Source organism: Neolamprologus brichardi, chromosome 16 (genome assembly GCF_056152115.1).
Source record: "Neolamprologus brichardi isolate AB-2024 chromosome 16, ASM5615211v1, whole genome shotgun sequence".
In the NCBI taxonomy this organism is placed as follows: Eukaryota; Metazoa; Chordata; class Actinopteri; order Cichliformes; family Cichlidae; genus Neolamprologus; species Neolamprologus brichardi.
In genome coordinates, this window is record NC_142119.1 from 22,682,240 (window position 1) to 22,705,673 (window position 23,434).

The following is a 23,434-nucleotide window of genomic DNA, read 5'->3' on the forward strand; positions in this document are numbered from 1 at the left end:
GGGCCCTGAAAACCACCTGCGTTTCATTGTCACCGTTGTCGCGCCAAGGCACCGGAAACATTTAGATGGGGTGGTGCTTGTCTTACCTTTACTCTGTACCTGCGTGTTGTTTTTATGGGACTTGGCAGCCAGTCCAACTGCAGGTTTCGGTTTAGATGCAGGTGTTGTGAATAGATTGGTAGGCTGTGGGCCAACACAGACTTATTCGAGAAGAAGAGACTGATTTAGCTGGGAGAAGAAAGTGAAAGTATCCCTAAATAAGGGACACTGGCGACATTACTGCCTTTTCAGACGGTTTAGAAATGATTTATTGTTATTTCCTCGCCGTCTGGATCCTTGCCTCCTCGGCAGGTGAGTTTGAATACCCTGAACTTGATAGGTTCGATACTTTTCTGTGTGTATGTATACTACTGGTGACCAGACCTCGTCACACAGGCCCAAACTGAGGACACCGGGCAGAGATTGAACACGGTGTGCCACAACCACTTGTAATTTACAGTTTAACATAGCTTATACCGTGAAAAACAAGCTTCACAGGAATGTTGCTTACATTAATGTGTAGTTATACACATTAACACAAAGGCCAGCTGCTTGCAAGTTGTAAAAGCAGCCTGGCACTAAAGCAGAGCAGTTAAACGCGAAGAATACGTTTAAACGTTTAATTAGTATGCAAATGGAGACTATGCGCACACTGATTTGTTCATACTGTATGCCATATTAAGTGTTCAACGCCCATGATCCAAACCTATTGAGAAAGGCGAGACTCGGGTATGGCTGCTATTTCCTACTGTTTTTTTTGAATGTTTATCTCCTGCCCAGGTTTTTTTTTTTTTTTTAAGATCGACTATTCTGCAGGTATGAAACATTTTGGGCATAGAGATAACAAACGTCTGTGGAGTGACTGTGATTTGTGTAGCTAAAATTTGCTCCCACCCCCACTACTGGTTACTATGTATTGAACTCCATTTTTTACAACTTGTTTTGTTTCTAACCTTCTGAAGTGAAAAATACACCAATACATTAATTACTGTGGAAATAGAAAGAGATAATAAATAATATAACATCACAGTGGTTGATATATTGAAAATACTCAGAGAGCTCCTTAAATGCAAACCTGTACTTCTATGTTAAGCTTAACGACCTCAATAGCCTCTCCTACCCCTGAATGCTTCACTGCTCTTTTAAATTGGAAGTCATCACATTTCCTGCATCTCAATCCTGAAAAAACTGAGGATCTTGTGTTTGGCCTTAACAGCTTCTCTATGGAGGTCAGCAGTGGCGGTCCTAGCCTGTTTGGCGCCCTGGGCGAACACTCCCTCTGCCCCCCCCTACACACACACACACGAAGAGAGAGAGAGAGTATGCATAGTATGCAAACGGCTACCAATTTAGCCATCATAATTTGTCATACAATGAGAACAGGACAAATAAACAATTAACAATGACTAATTAATATTAAAATCTGTAACATAATGTAGTGTTTGGAGTTTAGTCTGTTACTGTTACTATTTTTACCATTTCTTCTTGGAGCAGGTGTAACCCACATAATTTCCTTAGGGGTTATTAATAAAGTATTCTGATTCTAATTCTGATTGTTTTAGGATGACCTGCCATCATCCAATAACACATCTGCTTACCTGTTCTTTTGCTATTTTCACCTCCTCTTCTTTTCTCTTTTTTCTAAATTGAGGACCTGATGGCTTTGAACTTTTCTTGTCCATCTTGGTTTTAATTTTGCACTCCAGTATGAACACCATTCCCCAACCCGAGGATCACCACAACATAACCTAATAAACCTACACCTTAGTTCACAGATTAACTTTGTTTAGGGCTTATTTCTGAGATTTCGCACAACCCAGGATTCAAATCATGAATACACAATGAGCTTGGATTTACAACACTATGAATGAAATGTTTTCTATTTGGAAGCAGCCCCCCCCTCCCCTTTCGACGGGTTGTGTGTGAGACTTTAAATCATCAAACTATAAATTATAAATTTTAAATTGTTATTGATACCTTTACCCCCAGTCCTAAAGTGTATATACTGGACTGTATGTAGCGGAGATGACAATAAAGTTTACTTTGACTTCAGCAGCAAGCAGGCGCACCGAGGGCTCTGGCGCTCACTTTTCTCGTATAGAATTTCGAAAAAAACATTGGTGCAAATTATAAGGCTGTATCATAATGTCTGGTGTTTTCGTGTTTGTTGGTTTGTTGGATTATTGGTTTGTTTTTATTTTTGTTTTATTTTGCGAGTTGGGTATTAGATGCTGCTCCAGCCGGTCACAGAATCCCCCGCCGCCCCGCCCTCTCCTTCCTGTGCCGCAAGCAGCAGGCGCACCTCGCAAACGGAGGGCGCCCTTACTCCCAGCAAATGGGCGATAGAAAACCGATCGGTGCCTATGCCATCCCCAATATGCGCTGGCATGACGTCGGGGCAGCATGAGTACGAGCAATTGTTTTTTGTTTTGTTTTGTTTTTTGTTTTTTTGCCGATACCCTTGATGCTGCTCCTCACCACGATGCCGCCCCGGGCAACCGCCTGTGTCACCCGTATCAACCGCTAATGGAGGTCAGTCTTTAGATCAGTCCAGAACTTTGGTATTATTTTTGACCAGGATTTTAATTTTTTAAGTCTCACATATTGAAACTCATTCAGCCTCATTTCTTCCATTTAAGAAACATTAGACATTAAGCATTCCAGTATTAGTCTTTTAAAAGTTCCTGATTTCTTAAGCAAAAATATTTTTGATCTTCCATTCTTATCTGGTGGGTTTGTCTGGTTTCGTTTACATTGACAGAGCAATCTTTATGGCACATAACATGTCCTTACATCTGTTTTTATAGAGATGTCCATTTTTTTAGCTTCCTTTCACTGTAAAATGTTTAGAAGTCAGAATGTAAACTTTGTAAAGTTTACATGCTGACTTTTCTTTAATAATATTATTTAATAAATCTTGTTTAACTCTTTTAACAATTTATCTTTTGAACGTCATCATTGACTGATACTTCTAGTAAGTACTATTTAAAAACTTTCATTGAAAGGTATTAAATAAAATACTTCAACTAATAAAATGAGATTCAATTATATATGAATCATATAAAATCATATAAAATTGTATTACACTGTACTAGCATCTTAGTGTTTATTGCTGAAGTCTTGACACTGAGCTGTCACCATGCCTGTACTGGTCATACTAGTCTAAATTATTTGTATTTTGCATCTTTCTTCACTTTTCTGTTTTCTGTTTCTAGTTTCTGGGCAATCAACACAATATGTACTCCTGGGTGAGACAGTCACCTTCAGGACGGATATCAGAGACCGCCTTGATGACATTCTGTGGAAACATAATGGGAATAAAGTGGTACAATTTGATGGCAATGAGCAAACTGAATACAACCCATTTCAAAAGAGGATCACTCTCGACTGGCACTCTGCAGACCTGGAAATCAACCAACTGACACATAGTGACAGTGGACAATATGAATTGGATGCAGCACAGAAAAATGGTTTGAATCGTCTTAACTTTGAATTGAAGGTCTTAGGTAAGTTCATTTTATACTACCTTTTTAACAACTAACAGTGGCATCCAAGGTCAGTGCAGTTTTTTGATTTGTTGAACAGACGAAACAGATCACTGATGAATATATATTTTATTATTGTATGTAATATTTAAAATTTTAACTTCAAAAGTTTTTTATAAAAAAAAGTAATTTCAACAGTAATTTATAAAAGTAATTTATAAAAGAAAAAAACTTGAGTCAATTTATAAAACAAAGCATCAGTGGTGTGGAGTTTCTAGACTGTACTGATTGTACATCACTGATTTCAAATTTAACTATTTTTCTTTTACCTATTCTGGCAACTTATTAGTTCTGTTTACATTACATTTCCAGCTGAACACCAATTTGTTAACTCTGCTTCTAACTTTCATAACTGTCAAAAAATATGACACATATGCTTTTATTCTGAAGGATTATGAATGCAAAGCTTGTATTTGGTGAATGTTTTTTGTACTGTTGCACTGTACCTTAAGCATAAAAGCTCTTGGTGCTTCCACCAAAACATCCCACAACTCATCATGATAACAACAGCTTATCTCTTAATTAGTCACTTATCATGCGTTTTATTCTCCTTATATTTGGTTCAGAGAGACTCTGCCCTTTAGAAAGCTTTAGTTATTTGCTAAACAGCCTAACACAGTATATACTTGACTTACATTGGATTATAAGTCCAACTATTAATGTTGAGGTAGTGTCATATACAAGCTGCTATTATGCATTTTCAAACCAGTCCAGCCTTAACTTCCTCAGCCTCAAACCAAATACTGATAGATGAGTTTACATTTCAAACTCAGCGACATTATTAAACAGACATCAGCTTGAAATGACTTAGCCCTTTTCACACTTGGATAATTGACAGTAATACAATGATTGTATTAATTCATGAATGCAATATAGTTCATGCAATATATATATTGTTGGATGATTTGTTTTTAATATATTTTAATTTCAGATTTGCTTTTTTGTATTTATGTATAAATATAGACAGAGTAACCAAGCCCACCATAACCTGTAACATGAGCGATGGCAGCAGCTCTGACAAATCTGGAAGTGAAGCCACACTGATGTGCTCTGCAAAAACATCACAATCCTTAAACTACGAGTGGCGCCAACCTGGAAAAATTCAGTCTGGCCAGATATTAACGATATCACTAGGGACAGAACATGACGATAAAGTATACAGCTGTACTGCAAGCAACCAATTGTCCAAAGAAATAGCTACATTCACTGCAAAGGATTGCTACCCTGGTAAGGTTTTACTAATTAGCTCCACTATATGTTTATAATTAATGTGATGGACTAGGGCATTTAACCGGATTATTTTCTGAAACTGTTTTATACAAACTGCTTTTATCAGTGTGTTACGACCCTTGGTCGGGTTTATCCCACCAAAGGCCACTGGTTTGAAACAACACCTACACTACTGCACTGATAATAGCAGTAACTTTAATTTCAAAGAATGCAGTTTTCTGTTAACTTTACTGTAATATAAATAACAATAAAACTGGACAATGATGTGCAGAGGGCACAACCTACTGTGTTATCAATTTTATTAATGGAAAAATACATATTTTATTAATTGCATTTTAAAAAAATCATATACATATCCATTTGGTCATTGATAAGGGAGACTGTAGAGTTCATGTTGTCTAAAATCTCTGGTTTTATGGAACTATAACTGCATTGGAACTGTGTATGGCTGTTACAGAAGTTGTTCTATTTGGATTTCTGTGTTTCTGTGCAGTTGGAGCCTCAGCTGGACTGATTACTGGACTGGTTATTGGCGGGATAGTAATACTCTTGTGTGTTTTGGGTGCAGTGTTCTGTGCAGTAAAGCATAAAGGTAAAATAAAGCAACAACAAGCAATGAAAACTTATTGAGAGAATGGGTCCAAAAATATTAACTTATCATGACATGGAGAAAACAAAGTGATACACAGGATATATTTTTGATTCAGAGAATATACTGTGTATCCTGTGTTTAACCTAAGGTTAACAGACTTGACTTGATAGTGTAATACATTCTCTGGGACCGATGTTATTTTTTTATTTGGAGATCAAAATACTAATTGGATGTTTAAAAATATATGTATATGGAGTACTGTTGAAAAGCTCCACATTTTAGTGACTTAAACCTTCATAGTGCACCATAAGAAATAAATCATTCCTTGTTTATTATTATTTCTCTTCTTTCTTGATTCCAGCATGCTTTGCAAAAAAGGAGAAAACAGACGTGGAACAACAGCCACATAGTAGTAAGGACAAATGTCTAATCTTGAGTGTGTGTGATTTTTTTTTAGCTCTGCATATTTTTGACATCATGAATTTAATGATTACTTCTACAAGTCATTGACATGGGACAGTTAAGCAGTGTGCAGCGTGCTGTGGTGTTCTGAGCAACAAACAGACCTAAAACCTGTTATCACTTCAATATCACCTATTATCTTTGATTTTAGAGGAATTTATTAATACCATACATTTTACATCTATGAACTAACTCTGAAAAAAAGTAGGTTAATTTTTTTCTTTTTATAAATAAATATAAATTTATAAAGGAAATTAGGAATTGATAAATTAAACTTTCTATCACTAGACTAATGGGGATACTCACCTGATTATTTCAGTATTGTTGAGATAAAATTAAAGAAGTTACCTGGAAGAAAATTATTATTTTTCCTTTTTAATTTTGGTTTTGTGTTAATTGTTAATTAACATTATACACAAAAGGTCTTTATTCTGGGATGCATTTCTTTCTTATCAGTAAGTTACTTTTTAAAAAATGTTCATCTATTTCAAATTATACATCTAATCATGCATCTGATCAACCATCAGAGCCTCTTCTTCAAAGAGAAGAAACAATACCCTCTTCCCACCCGCTTCGCCATTTGGCAGAAATTGTAAAGAATCACAATTTTGATCACAATGATGAAAAACACAACGAGCTGGACCTGGGCACTAGAGAAAGTAAAGGTAAAGGTTCGTCACTGTTGTTCCAGTTCTCTGATTTTGAATGTTTTATACAACTATTTTGGGCTGTAAGCAGACTTGTCTACTAGTTTTTTTTTTTACTGTTGCTATTAGATTTAGAAAGTGTTCTTAAATGCTGTAACAAAGGCAAAATCTTATATAGGTATATAAAGACAATAGGTTGTCAGGGGTTTCAATAGCAGTGAAGAAGCTCTCAGTGTGTGTGTGTGTGTGTGTGTGTGTGTGTGTGTATGTGTTGTCTTTTTAGTTCACTAAATGTATTCTTTACTTTCTTTTCTTTTTTTTCATTTTGCTGAATGATTAAAAGAAAGTTAATTAAAAAATATTTTTAAAAGTAGAATTAGAAATAGTATAAAAAAGAAAACTTCAACAGAAGTGTATGGTCTTAATGTGTATTGTCACGACTTGGTCTTACTCTTTATTAGTGATTAACTTTTATTTAAAATATTTTCAGGAAATGGCATATGTACCAAACTAGTAATTAGTAACACTGTAACAGTTGCAGACTATCAAAATTCCTCAGCTTAGTTAGCTGTAGCATGCTTGCTGTTGATATCTCAGTTCACATATATATACTTTTCTCCCCTGCTAAGTTCAGTTTTTCAGTTTGTCACCTTATTCAATACATAATTTTGTGTTAGGTACTTCATTGCAGTATGATAAACAAGCAGGTCACAGTTAAACAGAACAATTCTGAAAAAAATGGCAGCTATAATAAGACACTTACTAAATATGCGGCTGATGCATCTGGAATACAGCTAATCGTAACCTAAAATCTCAAGTTTATTAGTCTAAGCCATCTTAATGCCTTCAAATGCTGAAAGCCACATAAGAATGAGAGGTTTTCAAGATTAGTTTTTCAAAAATATTTGTTATTTATAATCATTGTTTAGTGGTATGATATTGCAGTAGACTATTTTTTCTGTTTGTAATTCATTCCTTACAGTAAAGAAGATTGTTAAAAAAACTGAACAAGGAGGTACAGGTAACTTTGTTTTTTTCACTTATGCTAATTGATCAAACCAGTGAAATATAATAAACAACTTTTTTGGAAAAACAACTTGTTTTATTCTCTCTCACTCTTTCTCCGGTTTAGAATAACCCACGTTTCCCTCCAAACTATTTAATCCTACGACCATCTTTTAACAGACTAGTACACTTTTTAAACTTTTTTCCCCCATTTGTTTCAGTGTCAGAGGGACAAGAATATGAGGAAGCAAGGAATTTTATTAATTATGGTGATGGTGCTTCTGCAGCCCAGCCAAGTTCTCCTTTGATCAACAAGGAAGCTGTTGTTGGGAAAGATATCAACTCTGGAAAAAAGAAAGAAAATGAATCAAGTGGCTCAGGTGAAAAACAAGTGTTGTCCACCATTTCTAAACAGATAACTTCAGAAAATAGTAGTAATAACGTGTATTTCTCCCTGCTATACGAAGAATCACTTGTTGAAAAAGATACCAGAAAAGTTATGAGCAAATTTTAAAGTTTCTAAAAATAACAGTAGATAAGATAATAAGATTTGTCACAGGAAAAAAAAGGGTTTTAATTACACTAAGAATTTAATGCTTCAGAAATTCCTTTGTGTATTTTCAGTTATTATATCGAAAACGTTGATATTATCGCTGTATCATATTTTTGTCCGTTTATATATTTGTCTCGGTAAAATAACTTGTATATTGTTTGGTTGACACTGGAGGTCTTTTTGTTATCAAAAAATATGAAATACCTACTAGCATTGAAAAGAGTTTGTTACTCTTTGAACCAGTCATTATCCTTTGATGATTACAATAGGGTTTCCTAGTTTAGCTGGGAAAATGTCTTTAACAATTGCTTTACTTGGTTTATTTTAATATAATTATTTGGAAATGGCTTCATTGATTTCTTGACCCATTTTTAGACCTTATTGGATAAAGGCTGGTTTAGAATAAACCAAGTTACCTTCCAAATTTAATTTATTTAATCCTATTGCCATCTTTTAACAGACCAATCCAGTTTTTAAACTTTTTTTTTTTCATTTGTTTCAGAGTCAGAGGAAGATAAATTTGTAACTGCACCGGAGTATCCTAATATTGCTTATGGTGCTTCTACTAACCAGCCAAGTTTACCATTGCTCAACAAGACAGTTGTTGTTGGGGAAGATCTCAACTCAGATCAGGTCACTGGAGAAAAAAAAGAAGAAAATGAATCAGATGACATGATAAAGAAGAAAGGACCACCAACCATTCCTGAAAAAACAGGTGCAGAAACCACACCAATAACCTACTTTTTGGTTTTTCCTATTACAGAAAGCGTCACAGTTTGAAAATGACTTCTTGAAAATAATCAGCATTATTCAGCATTAATCAGCACTATTCACTGTTATCTAAAGATAAAGATAAAGATAATCTAAAGATAACAGTGAATAGGATGGTGTATGTGTCCAGGAAGACACAGAAAAGGGAAACTGCTTTTATATAGTTGTCTGTAGCCTTGGAGCGCCATAATGTCAAAACTATTCAACACCAATACCTTTCAATACTCTTCTGAAATTATACATACAGTCCCTCATACAAAAGATCAGGACAGAATAGGCAAATCGCCAGACAGACAGACAGACAGCAGCATAGAAGAGGCAGACGAACATGAATTTCTTGACATTAAATCCAGTGAAGCATAGAAAATATAAAATGAGCTCTTTAATAGGATTAAACAGGATTTAATAGGATTGAACAGAGTAAATAAACTGTCCATTTTAGAAAATGACACCAGACAGTATTTGTATTAAATCATCAACAAATCTGTCACAATTTATAGACCACCTAAAGACAGTGCTGCTTTTATCAAGGAATTCTCAGAATTTTTAACAAACATACACTCAAAATATAATATGATAATTTTAACCGATGATTTTAACCTGCACATAGATAATCCTTCTGATCCCGCATCAAAAGAATTCTTAAACATTCTTCACTGTTTGGATTTTACCCAGCATGTCACACAGCCGACTCACAACAGAGGACACACTCTGGACCTGGTCATCACCCATGGGCTGTCCACCAGTGTGTCCTCTGTTGTTGACTTGGCTGTCTCTGACCACTACTGTGTGTTTTTTAACATCACCGGTTTTATTCAGCGGGAGACCTCGGTGCGAACTGTGAGGAGGCGCTATCTAACCTCTGAAGTGGCTGCAAATTTTACCAGGGTTTTAGACGAATGCCCCCCTGTGATTTTACCTGCACCCTGTGATTTTATTTTTAATCATTCAGCAAACTGAAGAAAAGCCTTGACTCCGTTGCTCCACTCACCACCAAAAAGATTAACGTAAAACATGCATCACCCTGGAGAAACGAAGAAGTCAAAAAACTCAAAAGAAATTGCAGGGCAGCAGAAACTTGTATTTGAAGTCACCCTCAACTGGCAGTTTAAGGAACTGCAGTTTTTAGCACCTGGTTTCAATTATTTAATACTGGTAGTTTCCTTCTACTAACTGGGAATGGAAGAAGGAAACTTCTACAGGGCATTTCTGCTCTATCTGAGCACTCAAAGCACGTTACACAACTTAGCTTATTAACAAATTTACTCAAGCAGTTTTTAGTCTGCTGTTTCTATGTAACTGCTTTTTATCTAACATTCACACACAGAAGCAGCATTTGGTGACAGTTACAATGAACTTTGTATAAACTTGTAAAAGCTGCGTTTTCAGCTCCTTGTCTGGGTGCTGTGTCTTCCCTTCCCCATGTTGGTTCCTGTGGTTGAGTGTGGGGTGCAGATCTGTGGGGGTCTCTCCTTCCCCCTTTCGTCCTCTTTTATGCCCTGGCTAGCTGGCCTCCATGGTTCAGGACAGGGGTCCTCCCTGCATCCCTGCATCTGGCTCTCTGAGGCCCATGCTGCCTGGGTGGGACTGGGATGTGCTCACTGCCTTCTTTTGGGTCTCTGTTGTGTTCCTTAGCAAACTGGTATTCACTGTGGCTTGGTCTTCACTTTTGGTTGTGGCCTTCAAAGGTTTTTGAGTCATGTAGATTCTCACCACTGCTCTCATCACTGTCTTCTTTCATGTAGGTAAAAAAAAGCGAAAAAACAAAAAGACTCTCACGTCTATACTGCAGTTTAAAATGAAAAAAATAACCCTATGACTATCAACCTAAGCTTTTGTTTGGTTCTCATTAGCAATGAAAAGTTATGATAGCAAACATGTCAAGGATTACACGTTAAAAACAAACACATGTTGGCAATGCCATTGTACCCCACCATAGTGAATTTCAAATCTAATATATGACTGAAGTGCAGACGTTTGATTTAAATTGAGTGGATTCGATAAAGTATTCTGTTTACTATAAGTATTAATAATTATTCTATCAACTGCCTATTAACTTACAGCCATTTTTATACTTAATGATGCTAATCATAATCACTGATGGATGGTTTAATGTTGCTACAAGTGTATTTTTCTCTTTGCAATTCATTTCTTACAGTTAAGGATAAAGTTAAGAAATTTGAGAAAAAGCAACTGGCAGGTAATCTTTGTTTTTTCCTCTTACACTAATTAAAAACCACTGAAATAAAATCATCCTCAAATACTTTAAACAGATAAACTTTTAGCAAATGCATTGTTTATTTAATTAACACTTTTAAGTTTTAACACTGTTGCTTTTACTGGAAACTATCACTATTTTTAATTTGTTGGTATGTCACAGCTTTTTTTCCTTCAAAGTTATATTAAATAGTAACCAATTTATAACATGAAAACAAGCATTTACATGAATAAAATAAGTTAAAGACCAAACTAAGTTTTCAGCAGTCCTTGTTAAAAAATTGTTTCTGAATCCCAATCCAGGTTTTTATGTTGTTTAATCTCCAGAAAAAAATTCTTATCTTTGTTTTATTCTTTTGTTTTTCCAATTTAGAAAAAAACAAAGATGGACCTCATGTGGTCACAAGAAAGCCGCCTTTTTTAAACGATAAAGGACAACTGGATAAGAAAGTCAAGAGTGGTCAATTGGAAGAACATACCGAGGCCACACAGCCTGATCTGCAAACACAGATTCCTTCTAAAGGACCAGGTTTGAAAATTAAACTATGCCAGTTAGATTCAGAATAACTTTGCACATGAATTTTTCTGACTCATTTCTGAATGTGTAATAACATAATTCAGTTTTTAGGGATCATTTGCCAAATTAATGTCTTTTTCTTTTACCTTATTATATTACATTACATTGCCTGAGTTATTACTTGTATATATATATTTAGATTTTGTGTATTTTTAATAATCTTATAGGAAATTTTATGTAAATTCTATCATCCAGGTATCATATTTGTTGTCAGTTTATGTATTTAACCTGTTAAAATAGTGTTGCATATTGCTCGGCCTTGGAAAAACTACTTTTACTCTCAAAATAAGAATTTACACCAAATTGAGCAACACCAGGTGCTCAATTGAGTACAGTGCCAGGAAGAATCACTTGAACAGTCTGCCGTAGTCTTACAGCTGTTTAGGTGTTGGTGAGCTCACCAGCGCATGTCTACATTTTAAGATCATTGATTTGATGATTCCTAAAAATGTTTGTTGACTTTCTGATAGATTTGCTTTGGTATTTTAGCTTAATTGTGGCCTCTATCACTCGCATCACCATCATTATTATCTCTTTAAGCCTCATATTGAGAGTCTCAATGAAACGAAACCAAATACAAATTCAAGGCTTAGAATCAATTCCAGAGCTTGTATCTGTGTCATGCAATAGCAAACTGACCTCACCTGGCCATGAAACTGCTTGTCAGTAAGTTTTCCAGGTACATTGAGCCTCTGAAAAATCAGGGACTTGTGGACCTGGCTGTTATTGATCAGACTAGTGAAAGGCAGTAATCCTCAGATGTTTGGGATAACTATGGCAAATGGGTGGTTTCCTTTATTAATCTTCTTCTTTCAGCTACTCTATTTAGAAGTCGCCTTGATGTATGATCTGTTCACTTACTACAAATTCCTATTTTCATGAATAACTTTTTTTAGAGTACAACATTTTGCTTTTAGTTTGAATCTTTATCTTTTTCTTTTCCAAAAGTGAATTTAAATAATAATCAGTTCATTAAATTAATTGAAGTATTTTTATACATAAACTAAGCCGCTAACCAAACGAACTTAACATTACTACTAGCTACTAACGTCCAACCTCCAAGGTAGCTTCCATATGGTTTAATTTTGTAAAGAAATTTTGTTTTTGTTTTTGTGTCAGATTTAGAAAACGACAAAGATAAGCCCAAGAAAATTTAGCCCTCCATTCTGTTTTCCTGATGCAAAAAGTACAACAGCAACATTTTTATTTTACAATAAAAAAAACACTTTTTGAACCAGTGGTCTTGCTTTAATAACATAATTGACATTGCTTAGTTTCAATAGTCAGAACTATTTGTACAAGCACATGTCACATTTGAAAAAGTGCTTTTCTTCCAGTTACATTTATTTCTTATTCTAATACTGTCCATCCTTTCTTGGCGAATGCTTTCTTGACACATTTTTAAACATTAGTAGAGTAAGACAGGTTCAGTTTAAACCAGTACACTCGCCAAATCATTAGATTTTCTGCTATTTTTAAACAGACTCATGCACTTTTATGAATGTATTTATATTCTTTTTAAATTTATTTTTTGAACCAGTGGTACTCTTTTTTTTCTTTTTCTTTTTCTTACGTTTTTTTCAGAGTCAGAGAAAATGGAGGATGAAGAAGCAAAGTTTGCTGATGAAAGTTCGACCCAGATCATACCGCACAAGCCACCTGCTGAAGAACAAAAGCAAGATGTCATCTCAGATCAGGACACTGAAAAAACTATAGAGGAAACTGAAAAGGAAAAAGAAGAAAAGAAATCAGATGGCATGAGAGAAAAAGGAGAGCTACCAACAAGTTCTGGTCAGACAGGTGCAGAAACAACATCAATGAACTAAATTGCACTTCTTTTTTCTTACATGAAAATATCAGGAATTTTAAATGTGTAGTTGAACTTCTTTACACTGACAGAACTTGGAGTTTCACTGGTCTGGCACACTTAAGATCAAAGTGGTCTGCATATGGCACATGATGTAAAATGAGTTTGACATCCCTAAAAACATCCAAAGCAGACCAGACTAGTGTAGTTTTTAAACTTTTTACTGTTTGTTTCAGGCTCAGACGAAAAGACAGATGAGGAAGCACATCCTGCCACTAAAACTAGTAGTTCCCCTGATGACGTGAGAGAAGAGGATGAGTCTCCCACCACTCCTACACAGACAGGTATAGAAATAAAAAAACAATAACCTTTTTCCCTCCAGGCACAGAAAGACTACAATTTGGAAAAGACACCATAAAAATAATGAGCAAATTTGTTTCTAAAAACAAAAATGATTGAGATGGCGTAGGTGACCTTACATATTTATATATTTAAAGATTCAATAATTTCTTTTATAGGCATGTTAGCAATGCCTTTGTAAGCATTTCAATATAATAAATCAAAGTATTTCTATTTAACAAAAAATTGAAAAGCAGCAAAGGCACGCCTAATACAAAAAAAAAACTGATGTAAATCCACTAGGAGAAGAAAAAGTCTCTGAATGTGGTCATTTGAAAGAACACAGTGGGGCTACAGAGTCGAATCTTCAATCATCCCCTGCTTCTGAAAAGCCAGGTTTGAAATTATACCATGTCAGCTAGATTTAGAATAGTGACAGGAATAAACAGTAAGCAAGACAAAGCCAGATGAGCTTTTGAACTTCATCTTTTGAAACATGAGCATATATATATTCGTACATGTACATTTTTACTGACATATGTTTGCTAATTAGTCCTAAATAAAAAATAAGCATAATCACCTCCTTCTTACTTAAAGCAGCCACATATGCATTATTCATTAACTTATAAAAGTTTAAGCTAATTGTTGTAAAGATCCAGACTGTTTAGTGCACCATCTTGTACACGTTTAGTTCTGGTGCAAAGGTCAGCATTTTAATATCAGTGTGTGTGGGGACTGACTTGTATTTGAAGTCACCCTCAACTGGCAGTTTAAGGAACTGCAGTTTTTAGCACCTGGTTTCAATTATTTAATACTGGTAGTTTCCTTCTACTAACTGGGGAATGGAAGAAGGAAACTTCTACAAGGCTTTTCTGCTCTATCTGAGCACTCAAAGCGTGTTACACAACTTAGCTTATTAACAAATTTACACAAGCACTTTTTAGTCTGCTGTTTCTATGTAACTGCTTTTTATCTAACATTCACACACAGAAGCAGCATTTGGTGACAGTTACAATGAACATTGTATAAACTTGTAAAAGCTGCGTTTTCAGCTCCTTGTCTGGGTGCTGTGTCTTCCCTTCCCCATGTTGGTTCCTGTGGTTCAGTGTGGGGTGCAGATCTGTGGGGGTCTCTCCTTCCCCCTTTCGTCCTCTTTTATGCCCTGGCTAGCTGGCCTCCATGGTTCAGGACAGGGGTCCTCCCTGCATCCCTGCGTCTGGCTCTCTGAGGCCCATGCTGCCTGGGTGGGACTGGGATGTGCTCACTGCCTTCTTTTGGGTCTCTGTTGTGTTCCTTAGCAAACTGGTATTCACTGTGGCTTGGTCTTCACTTTTGGTTGTGGCCTTTAAAGCTTTTTGAGTCATGTAGATTCTCACCACTGCTCTCATCACTGTCTTCTTTCATGTAGGTAAAAAAAGCGAAAAAACAAAAAAACTCTCACGTCTATACTGCAGTTTAAAATGAAAAAAATAACCCTATGACTATCAACCTAAGCTTTTGTTTGGTTCTCATTAGCAATGAAAAGTTATGATAGCAAACATGTAAAGGATTACACGTTAAAAACAAACACATGTTAGAAATGCCATTGTACCCCACCACAGTGAATTTCAAATCTAATATATGACTGAAGTGCAGACGTTTGATTTAAATTGAGTGGATTCGATAAAGTATTCTGTTAACTATAAGTATTAATAATTATTCTATCAACTGCCTATTAACTTACAGCCATTTTTATACTTAATGATGCTAATCATAATCACTGATGGATGGTTTAATGTTGCTACAAGTGTATTTTTCTCTTTGCAATTCATTTCTTACAGTTGAGGATAAAGTTAAGAAATTTGAGCAACTGGCAGGTAATCTTTGTTTTTTCCTCTTACACTAATTAAAAACCACTGAAATAAAATCATCCTCAAATACTTTAAACAGATAAACTTTTAGCAAATGCATTGTTTATTTAATTAACACTTGTGCCATTGACACATTTTCATTAATGGCTGTTGCTTTTACTGGAAACTATCACTATTTTTAATTTGTTGGTACGTCACAGCTTTTTTTCCTTCAAAGTTATATTAAATAGTAACCAATTTATAACATGAAAACAAGCATTTACATGAATAAAATAAGTTAAAGACCAAACTAAGTTTTCAGCAGTCCTTGTTAAAAAATTGTTTCTGAATCCCAATCCAGGTTTTTATGTTGTTTAATCTCCAGAAAAAAATTCTTATCTTTGTTTTATTCTTTTTTTTTTCCAATTTAGAAGAAAACAAAGATGGACCTCATGTGGTCACAAGAAATCCTTCTTTTTTAAACAATAAAGGACAACTGGATAAGAAAGTCAAGAGTGGTCAATTGGAAGAACATACCGAGGCCACACAGCCTGATCTGCAAACACAGATTCCTTCTAAAGGACCAGGTTTGAAAATTAAACTATGCCAGTTAGATTCAGAATAACTTTGCACATGAATTTTTCTGACTCATTTCTGAATGTGTAATAACATAATTCAGTTTTTAGGGATCATTTGCCAAATTAATGTCTTTTTCTTTTACCTTATTATATTACATTACATTGCCTGAGTTATTACTTGTATATATATATTTAGATTTTGTGTATTTTTAATAATCTTATAGGAAATTTTATGTAAATTCTATCATCCAGGTATCATATTTGTTGTCAGTTTATGTATTTAACCTGTTAAAATAGTGTTGCATATTGCTCGGCCTTGGAAAAACTACTTTTACTCTCAAAATAAGAATTTACACCAAATTGAGCAACACCAGGTGCTCAATTGAGTACAGTGCCAGGAAGAATCACTTGAACAGTCTGCCGTAGTCTTACAGCTGTTTAGGTGTTGGTGAGCTCACCAGCGCATGTCTACATTTTAAGATCATTGATTTGATGATTCCTAAAAATGTTTGTTGACTTTCTGATAGATTTGCTTTGGTATTTTAGCTTAATTGTGGCCTCTATCACTCGCATCACCATCATTATTATCTCTTTAAGCCTCATATTGAGAGTCTCAATGAAACGAAACCAAATACAAATTCAAGGCTTAGAATCAATTCCAGAGCTTGTATCTGTGTCATGCAATAGCAAACTGACCTCACCTGGCCATGAAACTGCTTGTCAGTAAGTTTTCCAGGTACATTGAGCCTCTGAAAAATCAGGGACTTGTGGACCTGGCTGTTATTGATCAGACTAGTGAAAGACAGTAATCCTCAGATGTTTGGGATAACTATGGCAAATGGGTGGTTTCCTTAATTAATCTTCTTCTTTCAGCTACTCTATTTAGAAGTCGCCTTCATGTATGATCTGTTCACTTACTACAAATTCCTATTTTCATGAATAACTTTTTTTAGAGTACAACATTTTGCTTTTAGTTTGAATCTTTATCTTTTTCTTTTCCAAAAGTGAATTTAAATAATAATCAGTTCATTAAATTAATTAAAGTATTTTTATACATAAACTAAGCCGCTAACCAAACGAACTTAACATTACTACTAGCTACTAACGTCCAACCTCCAAGGTAGCTTCCATATGGTTTAATTTTGTAAAGAAATTTTGTTTTTGTTTTTGTGTCAGATTTAGAAAACGACAAAGATAAGCCCAAGAAAATTTAGCCCTCCATTCTGTTTTCCTGATGCAAAAAGTACAACAGCAACATTTTTATTTTACAATAAAAAAAACACTTTTTGAACCAGTGGTCTTGCTTTAATAACATAATTGACATTGCTTAGTTTCAATAGTCAGAACTATTTGTACAAGCACATGTCACATTTGAAAAAGTGCTTTTCTTCCAGTTACATTTATTTCTTATTCTAATACTGTCCATCCTTTCTTGGCGAATGCTTTCTTGACACATTTTTAAACATTAGTAGAGTAAGACAGGTTCAGTTTAAACCAGTACACTCACCAAATCATTAGATTTTCTGCTATTTTTAAACAGACTCATGCACTTTTATGAATGTATTTATATTCTTTTTAAATGTATTTTTTGAACCAGTGGTACTCTTTTTTTTCTTTTTCTTTTTCTTACGTTTTTTTCAGAGTCAGAGAAAATGGAGGATGAAGAAGCAAAGTTTGCTGATGAAAGTTCGACCCAGATCATACCGCACAAGCCACCTGCTGAAGAACAAAAGCAAGATGTCATCTCAGATCAGGACACTGAAAAAACTATAGAGGAAACTGAAAAGGAAAAAGAAGAAAAGAAATCAGATGGCATGAGAGAAAAAGGAGAGCTACCAACAAGTTCTGGTCAGACAGGTGCAGAAACAACATCAATGAACTAAATTGCACTTCTTTTTTCTTACATGAAAATATCAGGAATTTTAAATGTGTAGTTGAACTTCTTTACACTGACAGAAATTGGAGTTTCACTGGTCTGGCACACTTAAGATCAAAGTGGCCTGCATATGGCACATGATGTAAAATGAGTTTGACATCCCTAAAAACATCCAAAGCAGACCAGACTAGTGTAGTTTTTAAACTTTTTACTGTTTGTTTCAGGCTCAGACGAAGAGACAGATGAGGAAGCACATCCTGCCACTAAAACTAGTAGTTCCCCTGATGATGTGAGAGAAGAGGATGAGTCTCCCACCACTCCTACACAGACAGGTATAGAAATAAAAAAACAATAACCTTTTTCCCTCCAGGCACAGAAAGACTACAATTTGGAAAAGACACCATAAAAATAATGAGCAAATTTGTTTCTAAAAACAAAAATGATTGAGATGGCGTAGGTGACCTTACATATTTATATATTTAAAGATTCAATAATTTCTTTTATAGGCATGTTAGCAATGCCTTTGTAAGCATTTCAATATAATAAATCAAAGTATTTCTATTTAAAAAAAATTGAAAAGCAGCAAAGGCACGCCTAATACAAAAAGAAAACTGATGTAAATCCACTAGGAGAAGAAAAAGTCTCTGAATGTGGTCATTTGGAAGAACACAGTGGGGCTACAGAGTCGAATCTTCAAATATCCCCTGCTTCTGAAAAGCCAAGTTTGAAATTATACCATGTCAGCTAGATTTAGAATAGTCACAGGAATAAACAGTAAGCAAGACAAAGCCAGATGAGCTTTTGAACTTCATCTTTTGAAACATGAGCATATATATATTCGTACATGTACATTTTTACTGTCATATGTTTGCTAATTAGTCCTAAATAAAAAATAAGCATAATCACCTCCTTCTTACTTAAAGCAGCCACATATGCATTATTCATTAACTTATAAAAGTTTAAGCTAATTGTTGTAAAGATCCAGACTGTTTAGTGCACCATCTTGTACACGTTTAGTTCTGGTGCAAAGGTCAGCATTTTAATATCAGTGTGTGTGGGGACTGACTTGTATTTGAAGTCACCCTCAACTGGCAGTTTAAGGAACTGCAGTTTTTAGCACCTGGTTTCAATTATTTAATACTGGTAGTTTCCTTCTACTAACTGGGGAATGGAAGAAGGAAACTTCTACAGGGCTTTTCTGCTCTATCTGAGCACTCAAAGCGTGTTACACAACTTAGCTTATTAACTAATTTACACAAGCACTTTTTAGTCTGCTGTTTCTATGTAACTGCTTTTTATCTAACATTCACACACAGAAGCAGCATTTGGTGACAGTTACAATGAACTTTGTATAAACTTGTAAAAGCTGCGTTTTCAGCTCCTTGTCTGGGTGCTGTGTCTTCCCTTCCCCATGTTGGTTCCTGTGGTTCAGTGTGGGGTGCAGATCTGTGGGGGTCTCTCCTTCCCCCTTTCGTCCTCTTTTATGCCCTGGCTAGCTGGCCTCCATGGTTCAGGACAGGGGTCCTCCCTGCATCCCTGCGTCTGGCTCTCTGAGGCCCATGCTGCCTGGGTGGGACTGGGATGTGCTCACTGCCTTCTTTTGGGTCTCTGTTGTGTTCCTTAGCAAACTGGTATTCACTGTTGCTTGGTCTTCACTTTTGATTGTGGCCTTTAAAGGTTTTTGAGTCATGTAGATTCTCACCACTGCTCTCATCACTCTCTTCTTTCATGTAGGTAAAAAAAGCGAAAAAACAAAAAAACTCTCACATCTATACTGCAGTTTAAAATGAAAAAAATAACCCTATGACTATCAACCTAAGCTTTTGTTTGGTTCTCATTAGCAATGAAAAGTTATGATAGCAAACATGTCAAGGATTACACGTTAAAAACAAACACATGTTAGCAATGCCATTGTACCCCACCATAGTGAATTTCAAATCTAATATATGACTGAAGTGCAGACATTTGATTTAAATTGAGTGGATTCGATAAAGTATTCTGTTAACTATAAGTATTAATAATTATTCTATCAACTGCCTATTAACTTACAGCCATTTTTATACATAGTGATGCTATTTATAATCACTGATGGATGGTTTAATGTTGCTACAAGTGTATTTTTCTCTTTCCAATTCATTTCTTACAGTTAAGGATAAAGTTAAGAAATTTGAGCAATGAGCAGGTAATCTTTGTTTTTTCCTCTTACACTAATCAAATATTCCTCAATTACTTTAGACAGATAAGCTTTTAGGAAATGGATTGTTTATTTAATTAACGCCTCTGACAGTAACACATTTTCATTAATGGCTGTTGCTTTGACTTGCAACCATCATTAATTTTAATTTTTACATAGTGATGCTATTTATAATCATTGATGAATGGTATAATGACTCTACAAGTGTATTTTTCTCTTTGCAGTTCATTCAGGTATCATATTTGTTGTCAGCTAATGTATTTAATCTGTTAAAATAGTAGGCCTGGATATTGCTCGGCCCTGGAAAATTTATGACTCATTGCAGTTAGATTGTAAGTAATAAATGTGTAAAATAACAGGAAAATTTCTGGAAGCTCATTGCCCAGACTGTCCAGTTTTTTGTTGTTGTTGTTGTTTTGTTCTTTTTAACTGTAGTAATAAAAAAACAGACATTTTTATAGTAGAAAGTTACAAAGCCATTTGTAGCACAAAATAGGCTTTCTTGCCAGAGTCATTTTTGGGAACAACAACAAATAAAACAACTGGCCTATTTCAAGATTTATCATGTCTAATGTTTCTTTATGTGCTTCTGAGTATGGCTGATCACGGTAGTATAATAACTTGCACAAAAATGAACAAGCTTAAAAACAAACAAAGAAACAAACAAAAACAGGGCTTTTAGTATTAATGCTGCAAAATTAATGTCAGCTGTCAGATTTATGCTGAGGTTCTTTCATGCTTTCTCTGTGAATTCTTGTACTGTTAAACACTTATTTTAAACACTTTCACTTCATTAGAGCAACACCATACAAAGTGAATCAATGCAAGTAACTAATGGGAGGAGCATTTATAGTTAACCTGTAAAATATATCCTGACCTGTAGAGTTTGTCTGTTTATGGTTTAGTGTAGGGAGAGTGTAACACCATTAGATGAAACACTCAAATTTGTATTATGTGTGCTTAGTGTTCTGATGCAAAGTACAAAGTGTGTGGCAGTAGGGCTGGCCTTTATTGTTTGTACTTAACGCTCAGGTATTTCCTCATAATTGTAGTAGAAAAACATTAGCATAGACCCAAGCAATTGGTTATATATTATACATATAATAATATTTTCTAGTTTTATAACTGGATTAATACACAAGTTAAAAATTGGAAGAGAGCAAAATTTTGTTGACTTTTATTTTGATTATCCATTTTAATGCAGTCTGATGCTTTCTTGAAAACATTTTTTTTTTTTTTGGTATGACCATTTTGATTAAATGTCTACTTAGTAGGACTAGTTTATTTTAACTGCAAAATATTTTTCCCCTGTTAAAGATTTATTTTTATGACAGGACAGTAGATCAGGGAAAGGTCAGAGTGCTGAGAGAATGGCAAATGTCCCAGGTCTGAATCAAACCCAGGCCCAGCAGCTTTTTGGCATATGGGTCACCTGCTCAACAAACTGAGCTATACTGGTGTCTTTGACTACAAGTTATTAACAGACTAGTGCACTTTCATTGCTAATTGTTTTTTCCTCTTTCTACTATTTTTTTCCGACTTGGAAGAAAAAAGAGAAGAAAAATAGTGTCTGCTCCTGAAAATGGGCCTCTCCATTTGCTGCAGAGCCGCTTTCAACTTTGACCCCAGCCAAGGAGGGCATCTAACAATGATGCTGGGGAACATGTGGATGACTCCAACTCAAAAAAGGCTATGGGACAACCTAATGAGGAAAATGTTGGAAAATCATCAGGCTCAGGCTCAGGAAATTAATTCAATGTCATAAATGAGAAAAAAATAGTAATCTATCATTCCTGAACAGAAAACTGCAGAAACATGAGCACAAAGAGACAGGACAAAAAGAAATAGAAGACAATCAGCAAGAAAAGGACAAACAAGTTTCTGATCCTATCAGGTAGTAGAGGTGATGAAAGCAAAGAATTCTGCCTCGGGACAAGGCAATAGTAACTGTAACCCTGTAGCAACAGAGCCCGATCATCAAAAAAAGGCAAAACTAATGAACGTCTTTCTAAAGATTCTGATGCAGCACGTGCAGTCCTAGTAGCATTGTGTCATTTACATTTACTCAAAGAACTGTCTTTTCAGAAATTTTAGCCTTTGTCTCTCTCAGTTCAGTTGAACTTTTAGACAGACTGAACTTGCAATGCTATATTTACCCCGCATACATGTTAAAAGAGCAAAAAATTATTTTACTCATTCAAGTGAGTGCTTCCATTTGCTTATAAGAGATCCCTTTACAGTGATTGAGTGTGTACCCACTAAATGTTATTAGTTTGGTGCATGATTCAAATCATTCATCCACAGGGTACACTCACATGTAATCCAGGCATAAAACACACAGGTGAGGCAGATAAAGGTGAAACTACAAAGGATAATAGTAAAGTCCACCGTGAGGCTTAGAAGAAGAAAAAACCAGGGCAGAAAAGCCTTAGTGGAGATAAAGGCTTTCAAAATAAAAGTGAACCTGTTGATTGCAATCCAGAAGGAAACAGATCTCAAAAGTGTAATTGTAAGATCTTTATAAAGATCCAGTCTACAGTTGAAAAGAGTGTAGATGTCCTTCAGTCTGAGTCAGAACAAAGGCAAACAATTATTTGCCCAGAGAGGCCAGAAAAACAGACAGATTAACGGTAGGAGACACTGAAAGCAAAAGCAGACAATTATATCAGAGACTTTAGACCGGAGGTCACCATTCATTTTATTTTTTCAAAGTAGATAAGATATCAAAGACCTCCTATAAATCAGCAAATACTATTATGCTAACAAAACAGCTTCCAAAAATACCACAGAGTTAGTCATCTTACATACCACTGCAGAGGCTGGTCTGAAATTATGCAACAGAAATTACATGAAATAATGCATTCTTGTGTATCTTGGCACTTCTAGTTAGTGAATGTGTTTGTTTGACAACTACATGTAAATATATTATTTTTTAAATTATGATAAAAATGATGATGATGATGATGATGATACAGTATGTTCAATAGTATTTTAAAAGCTCCAGTTTTATGTGCATGTGTTAGGGGGAAATTTCATTCAAACAAAAAGATGCACTATCACAATCTTATACAGTACAGTTTTACTGTGACAAGATTAACTAAGATTAATGAAAGAAAAAGGGTATTTGTTGTGCATATCTGTAAGAAAAAGTCATAATGGCAATTTGTCTGCAT

The 23,434-nt window shown here is 35.1% G+C and overlaps 1 protein-coding gene across 1 annotated transcript; it reads left to right on the top strand.

The window, feature by feature from the left end:
• Nucleotides 1–115: 115 nt before the first annotated feature.
• LOC102797237 (uncharacterized) lies at nucleotides 116–21,821 on the top strand. The gene is made up of 18 exons (XM_087830101.1): nucleotides 116–351; nucleotides 3,255–3,545; nucleotides 4,548–4,811; nucleotides 5,308–5,406; nucleotides 5,768–5,818; nucleotides 6,396–6,533; nucleotides 7,742–7,900; nucleotides 8,576–8,788; nucleotides 11,003–11,044; nucleotides 11,435–11,590; nucleotides 13,223–13,438; nucleotides 13,682–13,789; nucleotides 15,605–15,640; nucleotides 16,045–16,200; nucleotides 17,833–18,048; nucleotides 18,292–18,399; nucleotides 20,214–20,248; nucleotides 21,799–21,821. Exons 1-17 carry the CDS (start codon nucleotides 303–305, stop codon nucleotides 20,243–20,245), a joined length of 2,334 nt encoding a protein of 777 aa, XP_087686227.1. The 5' UTR covers nucleotides 116–302; the 3' UTR covers nucleotides 20,246–20,248; nucleotides 21,799–21,821.
• Nucleotides 21,822–23,434: the final 1,613 nt, after the last annotated feature.